Source organism: Bos grunniens, chromosome 23, assembly GCF_055505025.1.
Source record: "Bos grunniens cultivar Pamir isolate PY7600 chromosome 23, Bosgru_T2T1.0, whole genome shotgun sequence".
NCBI classification, from domain to species: Eukaryota; Metazoa; Chordata; class Mammalia; order Artiodactyla; family Bovidae; genus Bos; species Bos grunniens.
Genome location: NC_141187.1, coordinates 18,554,422 through 18,578,363, shown reverse-complemented (window position 1 = coordinate 18,578,363; position 23,942 = coordinate 18,554,422). Strand labels below are relative to the sequence as shown.

General features: G+C 55.9%; 1 protein-coding gene across 4 annotated transcripts; it reads right to left on the bottom strand.

Annotated features, from left to right (window-relative positions):
- Positions 1 to 6,666: 6,666 nt before the first annotated feature.
- VEGFA (vascular endothelial growth factor A) lies at positions 6,667 to 22,777 on the bottom strand. Of its 4 annotated transcripts, none has more exons than XM_086371833.1 (8): positions 21,663 to 22,777; positions 18,622 to 18,670; positions 15,253 to 15,449; positions 14,366 to 14,442; positions 13,990 to 14,019; positions 12,045 to 12,116; positions 10,798 to 10,929; positions 6,667 to 8,639 (listed from the first exon to the last, which is right to left on the bottom strand). In XM_086371833.1, the coding sequence occupies exons 1-8, from the start codon at positions 21,726 to 21,728 to the stop codon at positions 8,618 to 8,620; spliced, it is 645 nt and encodes a 214-aa protein (XP_086227959.1). In that variant the 5' UTR covers positions 21,729 to 22,777; the 3' UTR covers positions 6,667 to 8,617. The 4 variants fall into 4 exon arrangements, with proteins under 4 accessions (XP_086227959.1, XP_086227960.1, XP_086227958.1 ...); XM_086371834.1 differs by lacking the exon at positions 21,663 to 22,777 and adding an exon at positions 20,914 to 21,030; XM_086371832.1 differs by lacking the exon at positions 12,045 to 12,116.
- Positions 22,778 to 23,942: the final 1,165 nt, after the last annotated feature.

Sequence of the window (23,942 nt, the reverse complement as noted above, 5' to 3'; positions counted from 1 at the left end):
GGGCCTAGATCTGATAGAGTGCTCGATGAACTATGGAATGAGGTTCGTGACATTGTACAGGAGACAGGGATCAAGACCATCCCCATGGAAAAGAAATGCAAAAAAGCAAAATGGCTGTCTGGGGAGGCCTTACAAGTAGCTGTGAAAAGAAGAGAAGTGAAAAGCAACGGAGAAAAGGAAAGATATAAGCATCTGAATGCAGAGTTCCAAAGAATAGCAAGAAGAGATAAGAAAGCCTTCCTCAGCGATCAATGCAAAGAAATAGAGGAAAACAACAGAATGGGAAAGACTAGAGATCTCGTCAAGAAAATTAGAGATACCAAGGGAACATTTCATGCAAAGATGGGCTCGATAAAGGACAGAAATGGTATGGACCTAACAGAAGCAGAAGATATTAAGAAGAGGTGGCAAGAATACACAGAAGAACTATACAAAAAAGATCTTCACAACCAAGATAATTACGATGGTGTGATCACTCACCTAGAGCCAGATATCCTGGAATGTGAAGTCAAGTGGGCCTTAGAAAGCATCACTATGAACAAAGCTAGTGGAGGTGATGGAATTCCAACTGAGCTATTTCAAATCCTGAAAGATGATGCTGTGAAAGTGCTGCACTCAATATGCCAGCAAATTTGGAAAACCCAGCAGTGGCCACAGGACTGGAAAAGGTCAGTTTTCATTCCAATCCCAAAGAAAGGCAATGCCAAAGAATGCTCAAACTACCGCACAACTGCACTCATCTCACACGCTAGTAAAGTAATGCTCAAAATTCTCCAAGCCAGGCTTCAGCAATACGTGAACCGTGAATTTCCAGATGTTCAAGCTGGCTTTAGAAAAGGCAGAGGAACCAGAGATCAAATTGCCAACATCCACTGGATCATGGAAAAAGCAAGAGAATTCCAGAAAAACATCTATTTCTGCTTTATTGACTATGCCAAAGCCTTTGACTGTGTGGATCACAATAAACTGTGGAAAATTCTGAAAGAGATGGGAATACCAGACCACCTGACCTGCCTCTTGAGAAATCTGTATGCAGGTCAGGAAGCAACAGTTAGAACTGGACATGGAACAACAGACTGGTTCCAAATAGGAAAAGGAGTACGTCAAGGCTGTATATTGTCACCCTGCTTATTTAACTTATATGCAGAGTACATCATGAGAAACACTGGACTGGAAGAAGCACAAGCTGGAATCAAGATTGCTGGGAGAAATATCAATAACCTCAGATATGCAGATGACACCACCCTTATGGCAGAAAGTGAAGAGGAACTAAAAAGCCTCTTGATGAAAGTGAAAGTGGAGAGTGAAAAAGTTGGCTTCAAGCTCAACATTCAGAAAACTAAGATCATGGCATCCAGTCCCACCACTTCATGGGAAATAGATGGGGAAACAGTGGAAACAGCGTCAGACTTTATTTTTCTGGGCTCCAAAATCACTGCAGATGGTGACTGCAGCCATGAAATTAAAAGACGCTTACTCCTTGGAAGGAAAGTTATGACCAACCTAGATAGCATATTGAAAAGCAGAGACATTACTTTGCCAACAAAGGTCCGTCTAGTCAAGGCTATGGTTTTTCCTGTGGTCATGTATGGATGTGAGAGTTGGACTGTGAAGAAAGCTGAGCGCTGAAGAATTGATGCTTTTGAACTGTGGTGTTGGAGAAGACTCTTGAGAGTCCCTTGGACTGCAAGGAGATCGAACCAGTCCATTCTGAAGGAGATCAGCCCTGGGATTTCTTTGGAAGGAATGATGCTAAAGCTGAAACTCCAGTACTTTGGCCACCTCATGTGAAGAGTTGACTCATTGGAAAAGACTCTGATGCTGGGAGGGATTGGGGGAAGGAGGAGAAGGGGACGACAGAGGATGAGATGGCTGGATGGCATCACTGACTCGATGGATGTGAGTCTGAGTGAACTCTGGGAGTTGGTGATGGACAGGGAGGCCTGGCATGCTGCGATTCATAGGGTCGCAAAGAGTCGGACACAATTGAGCGACTGAACTGAACTGAACTGAGTCCATATGGACAAAAGGAAGGAAAGGAAAGAGAAGACCCCATAGCCCTTTCCCCCAAATCTCTTGCACTTCTCTCTCTGCCAGTCCTCAGCCTCTAGCCTCTCTCCCTCATGCTGTAAGTGAGGCGCACTTTCTCTTAGTGAGACTTCAATAAAACTGAGTCACTCTCCTCATTCTAGAGATCTGGACAATACTTTGTCCTGCTTGAGTCAGCCCTTGCCCTGAGTCTTCCCACCAGGGCAGACTGCTACTGGACTCTGATTTGTTCATAAATGTCCTTCCTGGGACTTCCCTGGTGGTCCAGTGGCTAAGAATCCGCCTTGCAATGCAGAAGATGTGCATTTGATCCCTGGTTGGGGAACTAAGATCCCACATGTTGTAGAGCAAGTACTGAGCCTGCGTGTTCCGGAGCCCGTGAGCCACAGCTACCAAAGCCAGCACACCACAACTAGGGAGTTCATGTGAAACTGAAAGATCTTGCATGACACAGAAAGACCCAACGCAGCCAAACAGATATTTTAAACAAATAAATATCCTTTCTTCCTTGAACCTCCTTCTATACCCTGAGACCATCATGCGTATACTAGAGCCTTATGGATGGGAAGGGACTAAAGTCCTAGACCCAAAGAAATGACCCTTCAGGTGGTTCAGATATGATCGGTGGGTAGCAATTACACCAACACTTCACAGTTTGCGACAACAGCTATATATTTACTCACAACTTTGTACATTTGGGAAGAAGATGGCTTCTCTCCTTTATGTGTCATTGCAAAAGTGGCTCACTTGGGGCTAGAGAATCCAAAATGATCTCTCTCACATGTCTGGGGCTTCAGCTTGGGGTGGTTGGAACAGTTGGGGGCTGTCTGAGTCCCTCTCTTTCTCTCTACATGGCCTCGCTCTCCAGCGGGGTAGCTGAACTTCCTTACAGCATGGCAGCTGCCTTCTAACGTGGGGGGACAGATGGAAACTGCAATGCCCCTTAAGGCTGAGGCCTAAAAGTCCTGAACATCTTATTCTGCCACATCCTCTTAGGCACAGCCAGTCCCAGGTACAACAGAGGAGAAACAGATGCTTCTTGCAGCACTCAAGCCTAGGAGTGGGAAGAGCTGCTGGCAGCCATATTTGGATCCAGGCCGCCACAGCAGGCCTAATACATGAAACCGATCCAGAATCACCAAGTTCTGTGTGGATCTATCCAGCTTCCTTGCAGGAGGGAAAGAGTAGGCTGGCGGGTTCCTGAGAAAAGCAAGTGTTTCTGAGGCCTTTTGGGGCTGTGAGCTGGGTAGGTTGCCCCTTAGGGAAAAAGGGCAAAGGGCTCAGGGTGGGCAGAGCAGAGACGAGAAGGAGCTCTGGATCTCTGGGGAGACAGTACCAGACCAGAGGGGAGAGTGTGAGTCCCACAGTGGGGAGAAAAGCTGGGACAGCTCGGCGCTGGGCCTTGGAAGGTCCTTGGGGAAGGCTGCTGGGGGTGCATGAGCAGGTCTGCTACAACTGGGGGGTGCAGTACATACATTTTATCCTTCTTTCCTTCCAAGTCTATTTAAAGACTGTTTCTCTTTTCCGAGGCCGCGTGTTGCAATCCCTTTCGTGCTTAGATTTCGGATCTTCTACTGATGAGCTCCAGCCCCTAGAGAAATCTCTTGCCTTGCCTTACCACACTTGGGGGAATTTGGCTTTCAGCCGTGGGGTTGGCCACCACCACATCCTCCCCCTGTCCCACTTTTCTTGGGCCTGTTTGTATTCGGTCTAGACAATTCGTTTTTATTTGTGGATGCTCTGCCCTAGCCTGGGGCAGCTGTGGTGAGGTGGGAAGAGCACTGGAATTGGAGTCAGAAAAGCTGGTTTAAATTCTGGTTTGGCCATTTACTGGCTGGGCGTCAATTCAGGCAAGTTATTTAGTCTCTCTGAGCCTCATCTGCCAAGGAAAAATAATGAGCCCCATCTCCAGGGTGGCTAAAAGGAGGAGCCAGGGCCTGGCACAGAGAAGAACCCTTCTAATCCCCTCACCCAGCCCTGCTCAAGTCTCCACTTGTTAACAAGCCCCTCTACCCACCACCCCAGCCAGGGCCAGCCATCACCTACCATCCACAGTCCTGGGATGAAGTAAACCCTCCGTCACCCGGCCTCAGTGTCAACAATGTCAGTCAGATTACAAATGTTTATTGAGCATGTTCTACATCCCAGGCCCGTTCTAGGAGCTGTAGATACAACACTGAACAAAACAGATAAAAATCTTGGCGCTGACGTTGCTTGCATTCTAGTAGTTGGGGAGATGGGGGGAGGGTAAATTTTAAAGCTACACTGTCCAAAATGGTAGTCACAGCCTCACGTGTATATTAAGCACTTGAAATGTAGCTACACCCGAGATGTTTGATGAAAGCAAAATACATATCAGATTCAAAAACGCAGTAGTGAAAAATGTAAAATATCTGATTAATCATTCTTATGTTGATTCGATGTTGGGATGATATTTTAGATATGTGGGGATTAAGTTAAATGTATGATTAAATGAAATGTCACTTGTTTCTTCTTACCTTTTAAAATCTGGCTCAAAGAACATTTTAAATTACATATGTGGTTCACATCATAGTTTTGTTGAAGAGTCCTGTTCTGGAGTACATTGGTGATCACATGTGCCATGGAAAAAAAAAGAGGGATGATGAAAAGAGGACCCCAAGTGCAGAGGGAAGAAGAGATGTTGACTGTAAATGCATTGGTTAAGGTGGCCTTGCTGAGAAGGTAACAAAACTTGAGAAGTGAGAGAGCCCCGCATGTCATGTCTGGGGGAAGAGAACTCCAGGAAGAGGGCAGAGCATGTGCAAAGGCCCTGAGGTGGGAGTGCTCCCACGGTCCCGGGAACAGAGAAACCAGTGTGGCTGGAGCCCAGTGGCCAAAGTGGGGTCAGAGGTCATTGAGTCAGGGAGATGGAGGCAACACAGATGATGCAGGGCCTTTTAAGGCCATTGCATGGACTTTGGCTTTTTTCTCCAAATAAAACAGAGTCTGCAGGGTTTCGAGCCAAAAGGTGATATGATTCAGCTCACATTTTAACAGGCTCACTCTGGCTAACTACAGTGCAGGCAAGAGAAGAACCTGGGAGGCCAGGTGGAGGCTCAGGCAAGTATCCACTTGGGATGTCAGGAACCTGACCTCACAGGGCCGTTGTGTGGATTGTTAACCAGCAGAAGAGCTGCTGGTGGCAAGTGCTTGGAAAATGAGCACTTAACTAGATCCAAAGCTGCCTGAGGGCAGGGACCTCACCTCCTGTTCCCCCGCCCCCTCCGCCCCCAGTGTGGCCAGAAGAGGCAGGGGGTGCCCTCCCGGATCAGCCACTGAAGTCACTTCTACCCCTCTCAGGGCATCTCCCCTGGGAGGATTACAACAGCCTCCTGTGGCCTCCCTGCTGGTATGCTTCCTCTTTAAAACCCCTCAACTGCTGCTCATCCCCAGGTCTAGGCTCCTGGCACCATGGGCACTGCAGGCAGGGCTATTTCTGCCTTTCTTTCTCACCTTTGACCCCGTACCCACTCCCTTTCTGAGCCCCTGCTCTGCCTTTGCTCACACCCCCCATCTGCCTGGGATGTCCGTTTCAACCCTCCGCCCTCCCCTCCCCGTTCTGTCATCTCCTTCCCACCCACCGTTACCTAAGGGTAGTGTCATAAGCAGACCCCCTAGACTCTACCACCCGCCATCCTTTCCCACTCCAAGCTGGATCAGATATCCCCCAGACCCTAAATGCTCCCTAGAGGTCCAGTGATTAGAACTCCATGCTTCCGCTACAGGGGGCACAGGTTTGATCCCTGGTCTAGTCAGGGAACTAAGATCCCACCTGCCACATGGCCAAAAAAATGACCCCATCATCTTTTATGTGTTTTTCTATTTGTGAATTTATAATTCTGTGTTTCTTCACCCACCCTCACCAGACGTATGGGGGTTGGAATTGTGTCTCATTCATAACAGCATCCCAAGCTCTGGCACCATGGCTGGTGGCCCAATAAATAAAAGAAGCTAGAGAAGTGGACTTGGAAGCATTGCTCATAAATGCCAAAGTCCCAAACAGCTTCCACCTTCCCCGGGACTGCACGCAAGACAGGCCTGAGCAGCAAGGCAAGGCAGGGAGTCCACTTAGGGGCAAGCAGAACTTGGGCCCAGCTTCCAGAGGTTCAAGGAACTGGAGAACCACCATGTAAAACTCAATTACACCCTGGGGTCACAGGACCCACATGAGTGCTTCTTCCCACTCCCAGCCTGTTGCAGCCAAGGCTCCAGCACCAAACCCAGACCCTTAGTGTCCGGTGGGAACAAGCCCAGACACATAGCTAGTTTTGTCCCTGACACGGGACACCACCTGGATCACACAGCACCTGGAGGCAGCACTACTCACTGCAGGGACCTTGGCTCCAACGGAGCTGTCTCTCTCTCCCCAGTTTCTGTAGATGGCAAAGAATAGATGAGCTCCCCTGGGACCGGTCCAGCCAGAATGGAAGGACTCTAGCCCCAGCACAATGAAGTGGGTCACCCCATAGCCTATACACCTGGAACCCCTTTCCCAGACCTCAGGCAAAAACCATGTTTCCCATGGGAGGAGGGAAGGGGGGTGCAGGAGAAAGTCTGGAACAAAGATTCAATGGAGAAGGAGAAACCAGGAGGAGCTTTGAGATCAGAATTAAATTCTTTAATACAAAATGTTTTTTTCTTTAAGATATATCTGTATTCCTTCGTTGTTGTTTAAAAATAAATATGTACTACGGAATATCTCGAAAAACTGCACTAGAGACAAAGATGTGATGTTAATATCTTTTTCCCCACAATTATTATGGATAAACAGTAGCACCAATAAATAAATGATAACAAATATTAAAATTAAAAAAGGAGAGAGATTTAGTATGTAGAATTCTCTATTTTTTCTTGTTTTGTTTTTACATATAAAAAACAGAATAGCAATGTCTATTTTATCAGAATCACATATATACATAAACATATATATATATATATATATATATATATACAAACACAAGTTGCCAAATATATATATAGTATGTAGATGTATATTGAAACCTTATTTCAAAGGAATGTGTGGTGGGGAGCCAGGGGATGGGGAGGGCAGAGTTGAGTGTTAGCAAAATTAAATATCTGTTCAGGACAAGCTAGTGACTGTCACCGATCAGAGAGAGAGATTGGAAACAGGAGTTTTCTACACAAAGACCAGTACAAACAAGAGAGAGCGAGAGAGCAAGAAATACATCTCATAAATAGTTGAAATTAAATATTAACCAAGAATACTGAAAAAAACCCTACTCTTTAATTAAATTAACTGTTTTAATTTCTAATTAAAAAGGGATATTAAATAAGTACCGTATATAAAACACTTCTCTTTTCTCTGCCTCCAGGGTGGGCACGGGGATCCTGCCCTGTCTCTCTGCGCCGCGGGAAGGGTTGGGTCGGGTGGGGTCGGGTGGGTTGGGGGACGGAGGTGGGTTAACCACTCACACACACACAGCCAGGTCTCCTGGAGGGGACAGAACTAGTGGTTTCAATGGTCTGAGGACATCGGGCCCTCCTGGGCTGCACCCGGGGAGCGAAGCTGGGAGAGGGCCAAGGCAGAGGCCCTTCCCTCGGAGGACCAGCTGTCACCGGGGTGGCCCTTCCTCCACCAACGTCTCTTCTCTTCGCTGAGACATGTCGGTGGCCTCCTGGGCATCTTGGAAGCGGGTGAGGAGGTGAAGGCTGCCCAGGCTCCTGAGTCTTCCAGGCAGTGCCCCTGGGCGGGGGGCAAGATGCGCACGGAGGGGGTCTCCAAAGCACAGCAGTGTCCCGAGTCTCCCCCAAACTCCTGGTCAGAGCCAGCGTCCTTGTCCCCCTGTACCTGTCAGCTGTCTTTCTGTCCATTTGACTCGGGAAAGAGGCTCAGGGCCAGGGCTGGGTTTGTCGGGCTTCCCAAAAGCAGACCAAATTTGCCCCCGTGCCCTGGCCTTGCGCATTCCCAGACAGGGGAGGGGACCCTGGCTGCCGTAAGAGGGATAAAAAGACGATGCCAGACTCTCTCCTTCCGTCCTCCTCCTTGTCGGGATCTGGGCAGGGACATTCTCCTCCCAACTCAAGTCCACAGCAGTCAAATACATCCAGTGAAGACACCAATAACATTAGCAATGTTAATTTTTTAAAAAGAATATATATATTTTATATATATATAAAATATATATATTTATTTTTATATATATAATATATATATATATATAAATGTATGTATGTGGGTGGGTGTGTCTACAGGAATCCCAGAAATAAAACTCTCTAATCTTCCGGGCTCGGTGATTTAGCAGCAAGAGAAATAAAATGGCAATCCAATTCCAAGAGGAACCGTGCTGGGTCACCCGCCCATGAATGCTTCTGCCGGAGCCTCACGCTCCGGACCCAAAGTGCTCTGCGCACAGCCTCCTCTTCCTTCATGTCAGGTTTCTGGATTCAGGATTGTTCTGTCGACGGTGGTGGTGGTGGTGGTGGTGTGGTGGTGGTGGCGGCGGCTATGGGTAGTTCTGTGTCAGTCTTTCCTGGTGAGACGTCTGGTTCCCGAAACCCTGAGGGAGGCTCCTTCCTCCAGCCCGGCTCACCGCCTCGGCTTGTCACATCTGCGGGGACAGGGGAGACAAAGGCTGGGGGTCAGGGCCAGGGGAGGGGCTCTGGTGGGGAGGCTGCAGCCCCCCCTTTCTGCAGCCTGAGGCGGCGGTGGAGAAGAAGAGAAAGCACAGTCCTAGCCTCCGGGAGCCCTTGGCCAAGGGCCCCCTCCACCACCGCCTGAGCAGGAGCTAAGCCCGGGGCTCCCAGGCTGCCCTCTGGACTCTACAGCCCAGCTGCGACAAGACAAAGACAGGATGACATCTCATCACAAGCAACAAATGAACACGCCCCCGAGAACGGTCCCTGCTTGACATTTAAGAGCTGACGGGTGAGCAAAGTTGGACCGAGTTAATCAGCAAAGCATCCCTGCCGGAGATGTTTCAGGGCGGTCCCTATGGGGCTGGTTTGGGGGAGCGAGTGGGGGAGAGTGAAGGATGGGCCTGTGCAGAGGCCAAGCAGGCCAGCGGGCTGGGCAAGGGAGGCTCCTGAGGGACGGGGACCCGGCAGGGCTTGGGAACCCAGGGAAGGTGAGGGACACACCTCCCCTCTCTGTCTGTGCCTCTGCATCAGGCCCCGGGCACCAGACTGCCTTTCCTTTTCAATGTGCTATTTAACTTAGGGTGCGGGAAGCAAAGGGGACTCCTGGAATTCTCCCATCATGCGTCAGGCCTGGGGCAGCTCACCTTTTACCCTCCCCATGTGAGGAAGGACCAGAGCAGACCTTCCCTTCTGAGAACCTAGAAATGGGTATCTAAGCTTCTAATCTGAGGATGGACATTCCCCCATACAGCCAGATCAGAGGAGGGGTTCAGGTAACTTCACTTGGCCCCCAGGTCACTGTAGACATCCCCCAGTCCATCTCTCCAGAATCATTACCATGGTAACCCTAAGACAGCGAGTCCCTTATCTTCTCTGAGGCCCCTGGGAGATGCAGAGACCCCCTCATCTAGCCCCGGGGTAAGTCAGAGCCCCCACCCCTGCAGCAGAGTGTACATTTTGGTCTTCACATACTGCCAAGACAGACAGAACCCACAGCAACGCCCCGCGGCCTGGTCCCAGCCTCCCCTGACACTCACAAGCCACAGGAACATGGGGGATGGGGGAGACAGCCACATTCGAAGGACCTTGTTAATTAATGAGGCATCTGGACTAGCTAGAGGGGGCAGTCGGGGTTGGGGGGTGGCCCTGGCCCCGCCTGGGAATCCCCATAAAAGCCTCTCATCCCAGGGTGAAACTTGCGCTGGCCCAGAGGGCTCCCTGCCTTTGAGCACAGGCCAGACGGTCGAAACGCCATCAAAGGCATCAAAAGACTGCCAGCCACCAGTCACGGGCTCCTGTTCCTGTCCTCACCCCTGAAATCGCTCATGTACTCGCTCACCGCCTGACACTTCCCTGGCCCCCGGTGTGCACAAGGGACAGAAGAACAGACAGCTGGGGGTCACACAGATGAATAAAATCCAGGCGTGAGGGACTCACAATCCAGTGTCAGGAGGATGGGTGTGGCTCCTTCCATCCACCCATCCTGAGGAAATAACAGGTGGGCTGTTCTGGTTGCTGCCATGATGACCCGAGTATTGCGGTATCAGTTGTGCCCTGATGGTAATCTCCTCTCTGCCCTAAACCAACAGCCAGGGCCCATGCACTCCAGGCCCCCAGTCTGAGGATGCACTCAACCCCTGTCCCCATGGAGAGACACTGAGGGGATGAGAAACCCAGCGGTGCAGACCTCAGAGGCGGTGCCAAAGTCCCCCAGCTGTCTGCACTTTGTAGAGGCAGCATGTCCCCCATGCCCGGACGGGCCCTCCCTATTAGTAGCAAAGGCAGTCATCATAACATCAGGACCAACCGCCACCAGGAGCAGGACCACAGGACACAACACTCAGCTTGCGTCCACACCACCACAGGAAGCCACGCAGGCCTGCCCACTCAGGCAACCAGGGCAAGCTCTGAATGGGCCCCGCCAGGCTGGCCAGCGCCTGCCGCCCAGCACAGGGGCCCCCCACGAGCAGAGAAGGCGGCAGTCACCAGGCAGGCAGCTAGAAGCAGAGCAAGCAGCTGGCAACTCTCAAGTGCGCGCTCGCTCACTCTCTCTCTCTCTCTTTCTCTCTCTCTCTCTCCCCATCTCTGAGCAAAGCCCCTCTCTGACTTGCTCGCCCTCTGGGAACCAACCTGCAAGTACGTTCGTTTAACTCAAGCTGCCTCGCCTTGCAACGCGAGTCTGTGTTTTTGCAGGAACATTTACACGTCTGCGGATCTTGTACAAACAAATGCTTTCTCCGCTCTGAGCAAGGCCCACAGGGACTGCAAAAGGCAAAAGGAAAGACATCTAAGCTAGAGCGTCAGCAGAGAGAGAGAAAAAATCCGTGCAACACCCCCACCACGCCCGCAGCTGCACCCCACCCGGCTTGCGGGCCCCCGCGCCCGTCCACACCCTGGAAGGCTCCGATGCCACAGCGGAAGACAAGAGAGAGCGGCGGAAAAAGAGGCAGCAATAACTAGAAGCCGGCCCGCAGGAAGCGGCGATGTGGCCGGGCAGAGTGCGAGGAGCGGGCTGGGCTATCCCACGGGCACAAGTGCAAGTCTCAGGCCACGGGGCCCAACGGCTACCACCCCTGAGAAAGCACACCTTGACTCTCCGACCTGCTGGGGATGCCCATTGGGGCCAACTTCTCCCTTTGTGAGGGCTCACGCCCCGGCCCCCCGACCAAAGGGCTGAGGCAGGGAGTGATGGCAGGCTAGGGCCAGAGGCAGGGTCCACGGGCCAGGCCACTGGTGGCCAGAGGGCCCCCACCACCTCAAACCCAGAGGAAGAGGCCACCCTGGGGGAAGGCTTCTGGGAGTGCCATAGGTTGGGCTGGAATACGGGGCTCCCCTCTGGAGGCCCCAAGTCCGCAAGGAGGGCCACAGGGGTGTTTGACCCCACGTCCTCCTTCAGCCAACAACAAGCTGCCTCCTGTCATCTGCGCCCCTTCCTCACACCACATCTGTCCTCCCTACCCCACCCCCCAGCTTCCAGAGAAGTGCGGAAGCCTAGAGCGGTGGAAACCAGTTGGGTGAGCAGGCATCCGTGCCTGGCACCCGTGCCAACATGGGCCCGCCACCAATGCCCAGTGGGTGAGGGAAAAGGCGGTGCCCCAGCCAAGCCAGAGACCCCCTCCCTGAACCCTGCAGGCCCACTCTGCCCACCCTCCCACCTCCAACCCTGGACGGTAATGCCACCACCATGTCTACCCCCTCGGTGCCAATTAGTGGAGTGAGAGTGAGAGAGAGACACTGGGAGGAGGGAGGCTGGGAGCCAGAGAAGGGGACGGGGGAGGGGGGAGGAGGGCGGAGCTCTGGGGTCCTGCAGGTAGGAGTTTGACTGGGGGCCAGGAAGGCTCCGGTGGGGGGAATGAGACGGCAGCGGCACCACGTACGCGCTCCAGGATTTATACCGGGATTTCTTGCGCTTTCTTTTTTGCCCTTTGCCCTTTCCTCGAACTGATTTTCTGGAAAATAAAAAAACAGACAGAGAGAAAGCGAGGGGGAAGGGGAGAGGAAAGGAAGCAGTGAGGGGCGCAGGATGCAGGACACACACCGGGGCACACGGGAGAGCTTGCACATGGGCACACAGGCGGGACGGGGACGGGGTGGCGGGCACTTTGAAGGCACTTCAGCCACTCTTGGGGTGCGGGGGCGGGGGGGGGGCGGTGGGTTCACCCACTTTAGCCACACCTGAGCAAGGCTGTGAGTGGGAACCAGAGGCTGGGCGGAGAACACTGGACCTACAGGCCTCCACACTTGTGGTGTCTCCTGGTCCCAGGCTGGGGTGGCGGACAAAGCTTAGAGAGCCAGCTCTGTGCCCAGCAGCCCTGTATAGGTCTGACCCTGAAGGTCAGGGGCTCTGGAAGGCAGGCCAGGATTTGGGGAGGAAATCAGAGACCTGACTGGATGAGGGGCAAGGGAGGGCGTGGGCTCCAGGCACCTTCTGCCTTCACATCCAAGTACAACAGCGAGGGGTCCCTCCAAGGGGCCCTGCCTCTGTAAACCCCGGTTGTGGGGGAGCAGCTATCTTGGAGCTGGCACAAAACCAAGGGCGGCACATGAAAGGCACCAGCTAGCCCAGCCATAACCTGGGCCGAGAGGCGGGGCTGGGTGCCCTGGGAGCCCCGGGCAGGCGGCAGGGTGGGGTGGGAGTTAGGGAGGCGTGGGGAGGAGGGGCCTGGGCGGCACTTGGCAGCAGGTCCTCTCCCCAGCCTGTCAAAGCCTGCTACACCATCTCACCAGACTCTCTTCCGGGCCCAGGCGAGCCCCCTACTCTCCCTGTGGGCAAGGCAGGGATTTGGGGAATGGGCAGGCAGGGTGGGGGGGGCAGGCTGAAGCCTGTCCCCCTCAAGGGAACCAGCACTCTCTACACCTGCCCACACCGCCCCCCCACACCCCCACCAAGAATACCCCTCAGGAGGACAGCCACAGGGGAGAGTGAGGGGGGAAGGGATGGAGGAGAGGGAGAAAATACTGGAAGAGGAGGGTCTGCACTCACTTGCACATTCTCTCTGTGCACCTGCTCTCCCCACTCACTGCTCTATAGCCACAGCAATACTGGGAGCTGGGGGCTTAGGGAAGAGGCAAGGGGTCGAGGCCACTGGGGCTTCAGTGTCACCAGAGCGTTGGGGGGCAGACGGGATGGTGGGTGGGAGGAGGGTGGAGGTACTCTCTCTCAGTCTCTTCCCCTGCAGGCTCTCTCCCGTGCCAGCTGCTCACCCTATCCTGAAGGCTCATGGCCCCCAGACCTCTTCCCACCTGCTCTACCCTGACCTGACCCTCCACACTGAGCAACGGGAAGCCTCAGAAGATAGCCAACATTCACCTCTTTCTCCCTGGCCAACGGGGCTGAGCGGCTCTGGCCTGTCTCACTCCCACAGGAGGGCACGCATCAAGAAAACACCCCAGCTGGCCCCCCAGTCCAACTGCACCACCGCTGCAGCCACTGAAAGAGGCCACTTCCTCTAACACACAAAAGCTGGCCTCCCTGCCACCCACTCCCTCTCCCTGCCATGGGTGATGGGAGGCTAGAGCAGGCCCAGGAGCCAGCGTCCACGCTGGCCCCACACGCAAATCCCGGCCAGGAATGGCCCGGAGACGCATCGTCTCTTCCAAAGGAAGCTCCAGACACCAGGCCGCATTTTGTCAGTCATTCTAGAGCTGTCATCCTAGGGCTTGCTCCATCCCACTGCTGCTACAACGAGGCCCCGTGAAACCAACTCTCAGACCCAACTGACCCCCCGTCAGACCCCCACCCCCTGAGAGAGGAAGCCAAGAGCCCCAAACCAAGACAATTGGTCACGGAGAGGGAGAAGGGCGAAAATTGTGGCCACTTACTTTTCTTGCCTTGCTTTATCTTTCTTTGGTCTGCAGTAGGTAGAGAAAGAGAAAAGAACAAAACAGAGAGGCGTTCAGATGGTGATAATAACAATAACAGTATTTATGATACATCAGTACAGTTTTAATCTCTTGACATATAACAACTCACTTAATCCTTGTAACAATGCTAGGCAGTATGTAATACTATTATTGTGCCCATTTCACAGATGTGGAAACTGAGGCACATTAAAATAAAACCTAAATGCCCACAGTTATACAGCTGGAGGGTGAAAATGAGCTAACATGCTTAACTCTGGAACACGCTTAACTCTGGTCCAGAGCAAGCCCCCTGAAGCTGTTCACTGAATGAATGACTCCAAGACTCCATCCTCACCTGCATTCACATTTGTTATGCTGTAGGAAGCTCATCTCTCCTATGTGCTGGCTTTGGTGAGGTTTGATCCGCATAATCTGAAGGGAAAGGAAGCAGATCACAGAGGTTAGTGACCCAGCCAGCCATACCCAGGTGGGAAACCCCATGGCTCCTGCCACTTAGCACCCAGGGGTTCTACAGAGCAGAAAAGGGTGGTAGAAGTGTGGGGGACCAAGGGCTCTATCAGAAAGAGCCTCAGGCCCACTCCAACTCCTCCCACCCTGCTGACCTCAAGGAGCCCCTGCTTCTCTTGAGGGCAGACATGTCTGCAGGGTTGGCCAGGCTGGGAATTCAGGTCCTGGGTTCTTGCCTCTCCCCCTCCCTCCCCTCCTGTTATCCCCTCCAGGCCTCACCCAACCCCCAGGAGCCACCCAAGAGCCACCCACTCCTCCCTGGGGTCTCAGAGCTCCCTCCAGCCCCATCCAGGCTGAGACACGCCCTGTGACCAGGCAGCAGCAAAGGACTGGCTTTTTAAACTCCCCACAGACCAGACTCATCCAGCTTCCCAAACAGAGCCCCAGGGAGGCAGGGCTGTCTTCCTCCAAGAGAGGAAGGGAGGGGCTCCTGTCACAGGTGTCAGCCCTCTCCTGAGCCCAGCGGGCAGAGGTCAAGAAGGAGGAGGAAGTGATCAGGGGTTGTTGGAAACCTGGGCTCAGAAAGGCAAGCATCTTTTTCTCCAAAGAGGGTCAGACGCCCGCATCTCCCCTTGACTGACTCCGCGGCAGGAGCTGGGCAAGGCAAGCCTAGCTCCTCCCTTTAAGAGCTGCCAGGAAAGGGCTGGGGAACACCTGTGGCCAAAGCCTGAGGGCCCACCCCCGGCCCCACCCCAGCTCCCTGCCGATGCCCACCTGCATGGTGATGTTGAACTCCTCAGTGGGCACACACTCCAGACTTTCGTCATTACAGCAGCCCCCGCACCGCATCAGGGGCACACAGGACGGCTTGAAAATGAACTCAATCTCATCTGGGTACTCCTGGAAGATGTCCACCAGGGTCTCGATGGGACGGCAGAAGCTGCGCTGGTAGACATCCATGAACTTCACCACTGTGTGGGAAGGGGGTGACACGTGAGCCCAGCAGGTCACAGAAGAGACGGCCGGCCCCTCTCTCCACCCAGCTCTGCAAGGCCTCTCCTTTCTGTGAGAGGTAACCACCACGGGAAAGGCCTTCCAAACATAACTTAAGTGTCTCGGGCCGTGGTTGAAGGCCTTCCCTAGCTTTCCACCGCCAACACTGATGAAGACCTGTGTTTATTCTAAAGATTACATGGTGTTGTCAGATCCCAAGGGAGTCACCCTGCCATATCTGGTCCCCTTGCCTCACCATGACAGCCAAGCCGATTCCTAGGTCAACTGTGAGGCCAGAGGGCAGTCTGAGTATGTGTATATCTGCTGGGGGTCTCTAAGCTTCCCGTGAAAGGACAGCCAGCTTGGCAAACCTGCTTGCTCTCCATTTCCCTCCCACCTCCCCGCAGCAGCCACCGCACCATTAGCTGACAGCCACTCAAAGAGCACTTCTTTTGTGCTCTGGTGCTGTGTACAGGAGTCCGTGATGTTATCCCAGACAATTCTCCCCCCACGGTACTGCAAGGTTCTGGTAGGACCCACCCTCCCCCTGGCTTTACAAATGGGGAACTAGAGGCTTAGAGAGGCTGAGTAACTGGCTCCAAGGCCACACTGCCATTAAGTCACACAGTTAAAGTTGGCTCTGAACATCAAAGCCTCCCCAAGCCAAAGTCCTGTGAAACAGAAGGGCAGCCTTGGGGGGCACTTTGCCACCTGCCAGACCCCCTCCCCAGATACGGGCTGAGGAGGCAGTGGGCATCGGCCCAGGGGCTGGGTCCGCCTGGAATCAGCAGGTGGCTGTGGGCGGGCACACTGCGCTGGCCCTGCCAGCCACCGATAACCCCACCCAGGAGGGCAAACTGCTTGCATCATGGAAAAAACGGCGCTGCCACTGCAGTCACAGAGAGCTTCTAGAAGCTGATCTGGAGGGAGACCAGGGTAAAGACAACTTCCCAGGCTGGCCGTGGAGCCTGGGGTGCACCAGAGCATGAAGGGGTGATTCTGGGCCACAGGGGCGGGGCCCTTGAGAACACATGAAGTCAGGACTCCGAATGGCTGCCTCAAATTGCGGCCTGGCCTGCTGCTCCCTGTCACCCCTCCATCACCACCACGGAGCAATCCTGTCCCTGAAATGAATTTCCCCTATACAGAAGAGAAGAAGCAGCACCCAGCTAGCGAGGAAGCCTGGGCCCTGGCCAGGACTCGGTGTGACCTTGGGCCAGTTCCTCCCTCTCTGGGCGTGAGGCTCTGCACATCTGTGTAGGTGGGCTGGGCGGATCGCTAAAGACACCGAAACAAGAGGCTGAAGTAGAGGGTTTTGCCTTCCAACTCCAGCCCCAAGAACATGTGCCCTTTTCTCAGCCCAGGAGATACAAGGTTGGAATCCCACCACAGCATCTGAAGTGCATACTCCCAGCTGCCTCCCAGTCAGAGGCCATAGCTAAGTCTCCCCTCACTCCTCTCGCCAGAGGGGTGAAGGAACATGAGCCTGGGGGTGGTGGGGGTATACAGTGGATTAAGGATAATGCGAGGAGCTGAGGGGAAGAAGGTGAGGCTACAAGTGTGAAAACAGGAAAGAGAATAAAAGAGGCTCCTAGACTCGTCTGAGGTTTCTGCTTTCCCCATCCAATGGGCACAGAACTCTCCACTGCTAAAAGGGTTAGGATCAAGCATCATCAGAAAGAGTATAAACCAGAGCAGGGACCTGAAGAAGTCCTTTTCTAAGCCAAGTCTACATTGAAGAAGATGACTAATCAAGAATTCTTGACCTGACACTTCACCCTGGTTGGGAACAGAGGTGGCCAAGACTTTGGGGCCACAAGGACAGGACAGTAGAATGGTCTGGCCTGGGTCATGAGTTGGTAGCTGAGGATAAAAAGATCCAAGCTGGGAATTTCTTGGAAAAGCTCCCTGGGATCCCTGAGGTCCCCCAGGAGGTAGAGAGGGAAACCTCATCGCACCCATCACACCCCAGCCACTGTCTCCAAGGAAAGCTGTCCTGCTTTCTTCTCAGGCATGGGCACACATACACTCCAACTTCAGACTCGTGGCTTTCCTTATTTCTTGAAGACAACCTTTTTCCCCAGCAGACAAAGACCATTTGTCTCGCCTCTCCCAGACCACAGAGAGAGACCACTGGAAGCTGAGGGGGCTGGGTGCACCCTGGGAAGGGGCAGTGTCAGTGGCTCAGCAAGGAAGCCAGGCCCTGAGTCCAGGAAAGGACCCCCTCCCCGCCAGGTGAGGAAGGAGGCAACACCAGCCAGGCATCGCCAGCGGCCTGGGGAGTGCAAACACTGGCCCTGGCCACCACCGGGGCCACCTGACTCGGGTCTGGGAAACTCGCCTGGAGGAAGACCCCAGGGCCTTTCCTTCTCAGAGGCGGAGCACAGGAGTAGAGGCTACATTCAGCACTGGGGAGAGCCAGGGCGTCCCTAGAGAAATGGGAGGATCCGTACTCCAAACCACAGTGAACAAAAGGCAGGCAGACTCGGGCTGGGCAGAGGGGCGGGGCTCCCGGGAGCTACAGCCAGCCCTCTGCTGGACCGAGAGGGAAGTTCACAAGCACCCAAACCTGCTCCTCAGGAGGGCATGGGGAGGCTGTCGGCTTTCTCTCTCTACCCCCAGAGGAATGCACACCGGCGGGGAGGGGGGTTCCATGAGGCTGCACCCTCTGCATCTCCAGCTCATGCACAGCCAGCAATCGGGACAGCAAGGGTCACAGCCCCCACCACACAGAACCACAGGTGGGACCTGGCTGGGTTGGAAGGGTCATGGACTATTCATCCTCCCCTGGGAGCAGAGGGGAACAAGGGACACTGCCCTTGACATCTGGGATCCCTGGATACTATTTATCTTCCTGGCTGTGCTCATGACTCCCTCTCCAAATAAAATTTTACTGGAAAAAGCAGAAGAAAAAGACCACGAGTTCTATTTCTAGCAGCGGTCCGAGTAGGTCAGAGTCCCCGGAACTGAAGGGTTAACCTCTCGGCACTCACCCTTTTCCTTTCTAGATCCCCTTTCTAGATCTTTTCTAGATCACCGGCCCCACAATCCCCCACAACAGACCTTCCCACTCATCTGCTGGGGGATCAGGGATCAGGGAACCCCATCCACGTGCAGGCGGGGTGGGGGCCGGGGTGGGGGGCCACTTACCTTCGTGGGGTTTCTGCCCTCCTTCTGCCATGGGTGCAGCCTGGGACCACTGAGGACAAAGCAAAGAGCGAAGAATGGGCAGCGGCAGGGGCAAGGGTGTGCAGGCCCAGCCAACCCGCCCCTGCTCCCTCCTGGAACCCCTCCCAGCCTGCAGCCTCTGGCTTCTCCCGGGCTTCCGAACCGAGCAGGGCACCTCCAGGGGCTCCCTACAGCACAAAGCACCCCCTCTCCGAGCTGCTCCAATTCTGAAGTCAGGGAAGATAATGAATGACCAGATATTGGGGGTGAGGGGGGCTCAGAACACAGGAAGAAAACACCAGAAGGCAATGCTGTTCAGGTCCCCGCCCCTCCCTGACATTTCCCTTCCCCAGCTCTCACCGGCCCCTTGCTGAGCTAGGACAAGTGAAGTCTCTCAGCCCCCCTGACTCCCGGGTCCAAAGCCATGGGCAAGTCTTAAGGTCAAACAGGAGGACGAACGTGGACGGGGCAGGAAGGGAGGACTGGGGGTGAGAAAAGCAACATGGGGACCTTCCCCTGCTGACATGACAAATACCAGGGTGAGCTGGTGCTGGGGCGGGGGGTGGTGCAGAGGACCGCAGGGCGCCAAGCACCCTCCCCCACCCAAACGCTTCTGTTCTCAGGAATACCTAGTAAAGCCACAGGTTGCCTAAAGAGTAAAACCTGGGAGGAAACCCTGGGGGAGGGGAGGGCCCTGTTTTTTCCTATGAACCAGTCTCCCCAGAACCTGAATCTATCTCCAAAGCCCCGAGGCTCGCACTGTCATCTCATTTTCTGGCTTCTTCTCCCTCCCAGACTGAGGGGGTCGCCGAGTCCCTCTCACCTGCTGGGCACCTTCCTCAAAGGCAACCAGGGAAGCCTTTAATGCCTTAGCACTGCCCAGCCCCTAGGGGGCCCCCTACACTCCCTAAGCCTGAGGCTTCTGGTTGCTCCCCACCCCCACTAGATCATTCCTCCCCTCCCCAGAAGCTGTGAAGGTCAACTAGTCCGACCATGACGACCTGACAGCACCGGACAGGCCGACCTGACAGCACGAGACAGGCGAAGCCTTCTCCCAGCCCTTCCAGAGAGTCTCCAGTCGTGGCCACCTGCCCACCCCACCTGCCCTTCTTTGGGGCAGATCCAGAGCAGCAGAGTGGCACTCTAGCGCACAGAACTGCATACTCTGCAGACAGAGAGTCTGTCTGCCTCTCTCCCCACACCCTGCTGCAATACACCCCAGACCCCCAGCCTTGCCTCCAGGGCCAAGGTCAGATAACAGTTTCCAGGATCCCAGATGGACAGCCTGCCACTGCAGCTCCCTCAGGGACACCCATGCCCAGGGGTCTCTGCCTGAGCCCCTTACCCATCTCCATGGCACCCCTGTTACCCTCTGCTAACATTCCTCCTATGCCCTCCACTCCTCCTGGGCCCCAGAGAGCAAAGGGGTCAGAAATTTCATACCCCCTCCAAGGCTGGGGGCACTGGGAGGGGCAGTTCTGGGCGGGGAGGGGCCAGGTGCCCTTCTCTGGGGGCCTCTGAAGGTCACACTGTGGCCAGGCAGCCTCTCCTCCCCCTCCCCCCCCCCTTGGAGGCCTGGAGCCAAGGCCTTTGTGCCAGGGTCTGAGGAACTCCTGGTAGCAGCAGGGACCCCAGCCCGTTTCCTTCCTTCTGCCTCTCCAACGGCGCTCTGAGCAGAAAAGGACCCCTCAGGTGGTTTGGGAAAGCAAGCTGGGTGGGCAAGTTTAGAGTTCCCAAAAACCACCTGCTCCTACTCCAACGCCCATTTCACCAGAACAAAGTGTGTTTGCAAAGCTGGCAGGAGCTCCCTCCAAAGGTTCGGGGAGGGCTAGTCCCACACCGCCCATGTCACAGCAAATTTCAAATCATTTTCCCAAAAAGTGCAACGTGGAATAAGGACACCCTTTAAACCCTCCCTGCGGTCGCCCCCCAAAAGCTAAAGCACAGCTCACTCGGAAGTATGGGGGAGGGGAGGGAAGCAGACTGTCACCGAGTCGGGACTTTAAGTAGAGTCTCGACAAAGCACCGGGCTGGGCCCGGGTAGCCCGACTCCTGACAGTCATCTTTCTTTCCTCGGAGTCTGGGGCTGGAGAGAGGTTACGTGGGTCTTCTCAGCAGAGGGGAGTTAAAAATAAAGGGGTAGCGGGGGCTTCTATTCGAACAGGCGAGGAAACTGGGAAGGGGCGTGAGGAAATGCCTCCTAGGAGGGGTTTAAGGACTGGGGACAGTGGGAAGGCACAGGGGTGGTTCTCCGGGTCCTCGGCATGGGGCTACCTCGAGAGGTCACCTTCCCGCGGAGAGCCGGCGGGGGGAGGGGCGCGGCTCGCCGCCCCGGGTTCCCCGCTCGGGCCGCCGCGGCTCCGGGAACACGCGGCCGGCCAGGCCCGGGCTGATGTAATCGGCTCCGCGCCGCGCGCGCCCGGCCGGGCGGGGGAGGGCGGGCACCGAGCGGGACGCGAGCTGGGACGGGCGGGGGTTGGTGCGGCGCAGGTGGCCCGGCGGAGAGGGGGGGTCCCAAGCAGCAATCCACCCCAAAACTTTTCCCCAACTCGCGGCGAGGGCCGCAGAGATCGAGCGGCAGTGACAGCAAGCCCCATCTCTCGCCTGCCCCCTGCCCCCTCCACGCTCTCTGCCCTCCCCCGGTCCAAGGTCCGAGCACCCCCACCCCCGCTCGCCAGGGCTCCAGCTCCCGCCCCAGCTGCCCAGACTTCCAGTTCGTCGGGGACCAGCGGCCGGGAGCAAACTTCAGCCGCCGGCGGCAGCGCAAGCCCAGCCCCCTCAGCCGCCTCCTCCGGCTCCCGCCCTCCGCTGGTCGGCCCAGATCGTACGTGCGGTGACTCTGGTGGGTGGGCAGGGCCCGCGTGGGCGGTGAGACTCTATCCCGGTGCCCTCCCACCTAGCGCGCGCCCCCTCCCCCTACACCTACGAAGATAGAGGGGAAGCCGCGAGCCCGGTGCCCAAGGACCCGCGTGGGGCACGGAGTCCCCCACGCGCGCGCTCGCACGCACGTCCCCAGCCCTTACCTTGGCATGGTGAAGGTAGAGCAGCAAGGCAAGGCTCCAATGTACCCAAGAGAGCAGAAAGTTCATGGTTTCGGAGGCCCGGCCGGGGCCGGCGCGGCTCGCGCTCCCTCTCCGGCTCGGGCTGCGGGGCGGCCCGCTCTCCTCGGCGCCCAGGCGGGCTCCTCTTCCTCCCGGAGCCGAGGCCCGGGCCAGGGCCTGGGGCGCGCGCGCGGCTGGAGCACTGTCTGTGCACACAGCTGCCTCACCCGTCCATGAGCCCGGCTTCCGAGAGCCGAGTCGCCACCGCGGCCCCTTCTCCTCTTCCTTCTCTTCTTCCTCCTCCCCCTCCTCCGACTGCGGCTCCTCCCGGCCCGAGCGAGCACTTCTCCCGGTGCCACTCGGCTCGGCAGCCCCGGCACGGACCACGGCTCCTCCGGAACGAGAACAGCCCAGAAGTTGGACGAAAAGTTTCAGGGCAACGTCGCGAGCCCCGACCCCCTCCACCCCGCCTCCGGGCGCGGGCTCCGGCTCCTGCCCGCGGCTCGCCGCCGCGTCCACCGTCGGCCGCCGGCCGGGGAGGAGGTGGGCGCTGGGGCAGGGGGCGGTGTCTGTCTGTCTGTCCGTCAGCGCTGCTGGTCCGACGCGGGATCCTGAGGGGGAGGGCTCACGCTGCGCTCTGGCGGTCACCCCCAAAAAACAGGTCACTCACTTTGCCCCTGTCCCTCTCGTGTCGCTCGTCAGCGCGCGCTCTCTGACCGGTCTCTCTTCCTTCACTTCTCTTTGGAGCTCTTGCTACCCTCTTTTTTCTCTGCTTGTTTCCAGAATCCGAAGTGATTTTCGGGGGGAGTAAAAGAGCAATCTCCCCAGACGGTCGGCCCGATTTAGTGGGGAATGGGAAGCAAAAATAAATTAAAACGGGAAAGAATACGGTTAAAAAAAAAAATGTTTCAGAAAAAAGGAGGAGGGTAAACCCTGGATAAATGAATATCAAATTCCAGTGCGGAGACCCCTGGCCGGTGACCCCGCCGGTCCGTCCGCCTCTTCGATGCGTCTCCCGACCGAGCGCCGCTGCCGCCGGCTCCACTCGCCCCCCAACGCCGCGGCCTCGTCGCAGCCCGGCTGCCCCAAGCCTCTGCGCTCCTCACCGCTACGAGCCGACTAAAAAGAAGGCATGGCCCCGCCCCGACACGCCCAGGGGGCGGGGCCAGGCCCAGCCTCAGCTCCTGGGTCCGTCCCCTCTGCGCCTCTGGCCACTGCCTTCCCCTGGGGACACCGACCGAAGCCCGGGCCCCCACCCACCCCAGAGAAGGGAGTGCTCGATCCCCACCAAGGCGCACAGCCTGAACATTACCTATCGTCCCCCCTCTTCCGGGAGACACACACACCCGCGCGGTATTTGCGGGGAGGGTACAGGAAAGTGAGGTTATGTGCGGTCAGGGCTCCAGAGCTATTCTTCCTCTATGCTGGGAATATTGGAGGGGGCAGGGGTTTGAGGGAGTCGGACAAGGACGGGTGGAAAGAGAGACACACAGATCCGTTGGAATCCTGGGGTGACCCCTGCCTTCTCCACCCCCCCCCAAACACTCTCAACTACCCGCCCCCCCAACACACAGTCACAGGCGTCCTCACTCTCACGCAGACACTGCATCCCAAGTTCACCCAGCTTCCCTGTGGTGGCTGAGCGCCCCCTAGTGACTATCGTATGCACACCCCATCTCAGGTTCAAGAGGCCTCAAGACGAGGGTTGAGGGAGATTACCCCGACATCCCCCCTCCAACCCCCGCCCCCGTGTCTGACCTCTCAAACAGTGGCACGTCTGGGACTCGAGTGGTCCCACGTGCACAAAGCCCAGTGCTGGGCACAGAGGGCATGATGTATCCATCTGGACTCTGTGCTCATCTCCGGGCCTCGTCTGGCCTGCTGACATCAGAGTTAGCTGCAGCCAACAGGCCGGGGTGACTGGGGTCCTTTGGGAAGTGTTCAGGGAGGCTCCCCTGGGGAGAAGTATTTGGCACTACGTTTGTGGGGCTGAGAACAAGAAGCCGTGTGGTTCTGGGCTTAGTCAGTGGCCCAGAGAGAAGAGGACCTGTTGGAGCCCACGTATGCACTGTGGAGTCTGGCAGAGCCCAAAGGGAGAGGCAGCTGGGCAGACAGAGGCCCTTGTTTCTGCTCCTCCACCCCCCTCCCCCAGATGTTGCCAGGGAACTGAGGCCAGGGGGCTGGTGGGGGCGGATGGAGGCCAGTGCCCGAGTGATGATTCAAACCTACTCACCAGCACTAAGGAACGTCTGTAGGCCAGCT

What these genes read in the sequence shown, in the direction of transcription:
- VEGFA (XM_086371833.1), bottom strand. Translation starts at nt 21,728, where the DNA reads ATGAACTTTCTGCTCTCTTGGGTACATTGGAGCCTTGCCTTGCTGCTC. An exon ending in AGTTCAACATCACCATGCAG is followed by an intron (nt 14,443 to 15,252) that starts GTGGGCATCGGC and finishes CTTTCCCTTCAG; the next exon opens with ATTATGCGGATCAAACCTCA. An exon ending in GATAAAGCAAGGCAAGAAAA is followed by an intron (nt 12,117 to 13,989) that starts GTAAGTGGCCAC and finishes TTTATTTTCCAG; the next exon opens with AAAATCAGTTCGAGGAAAGG.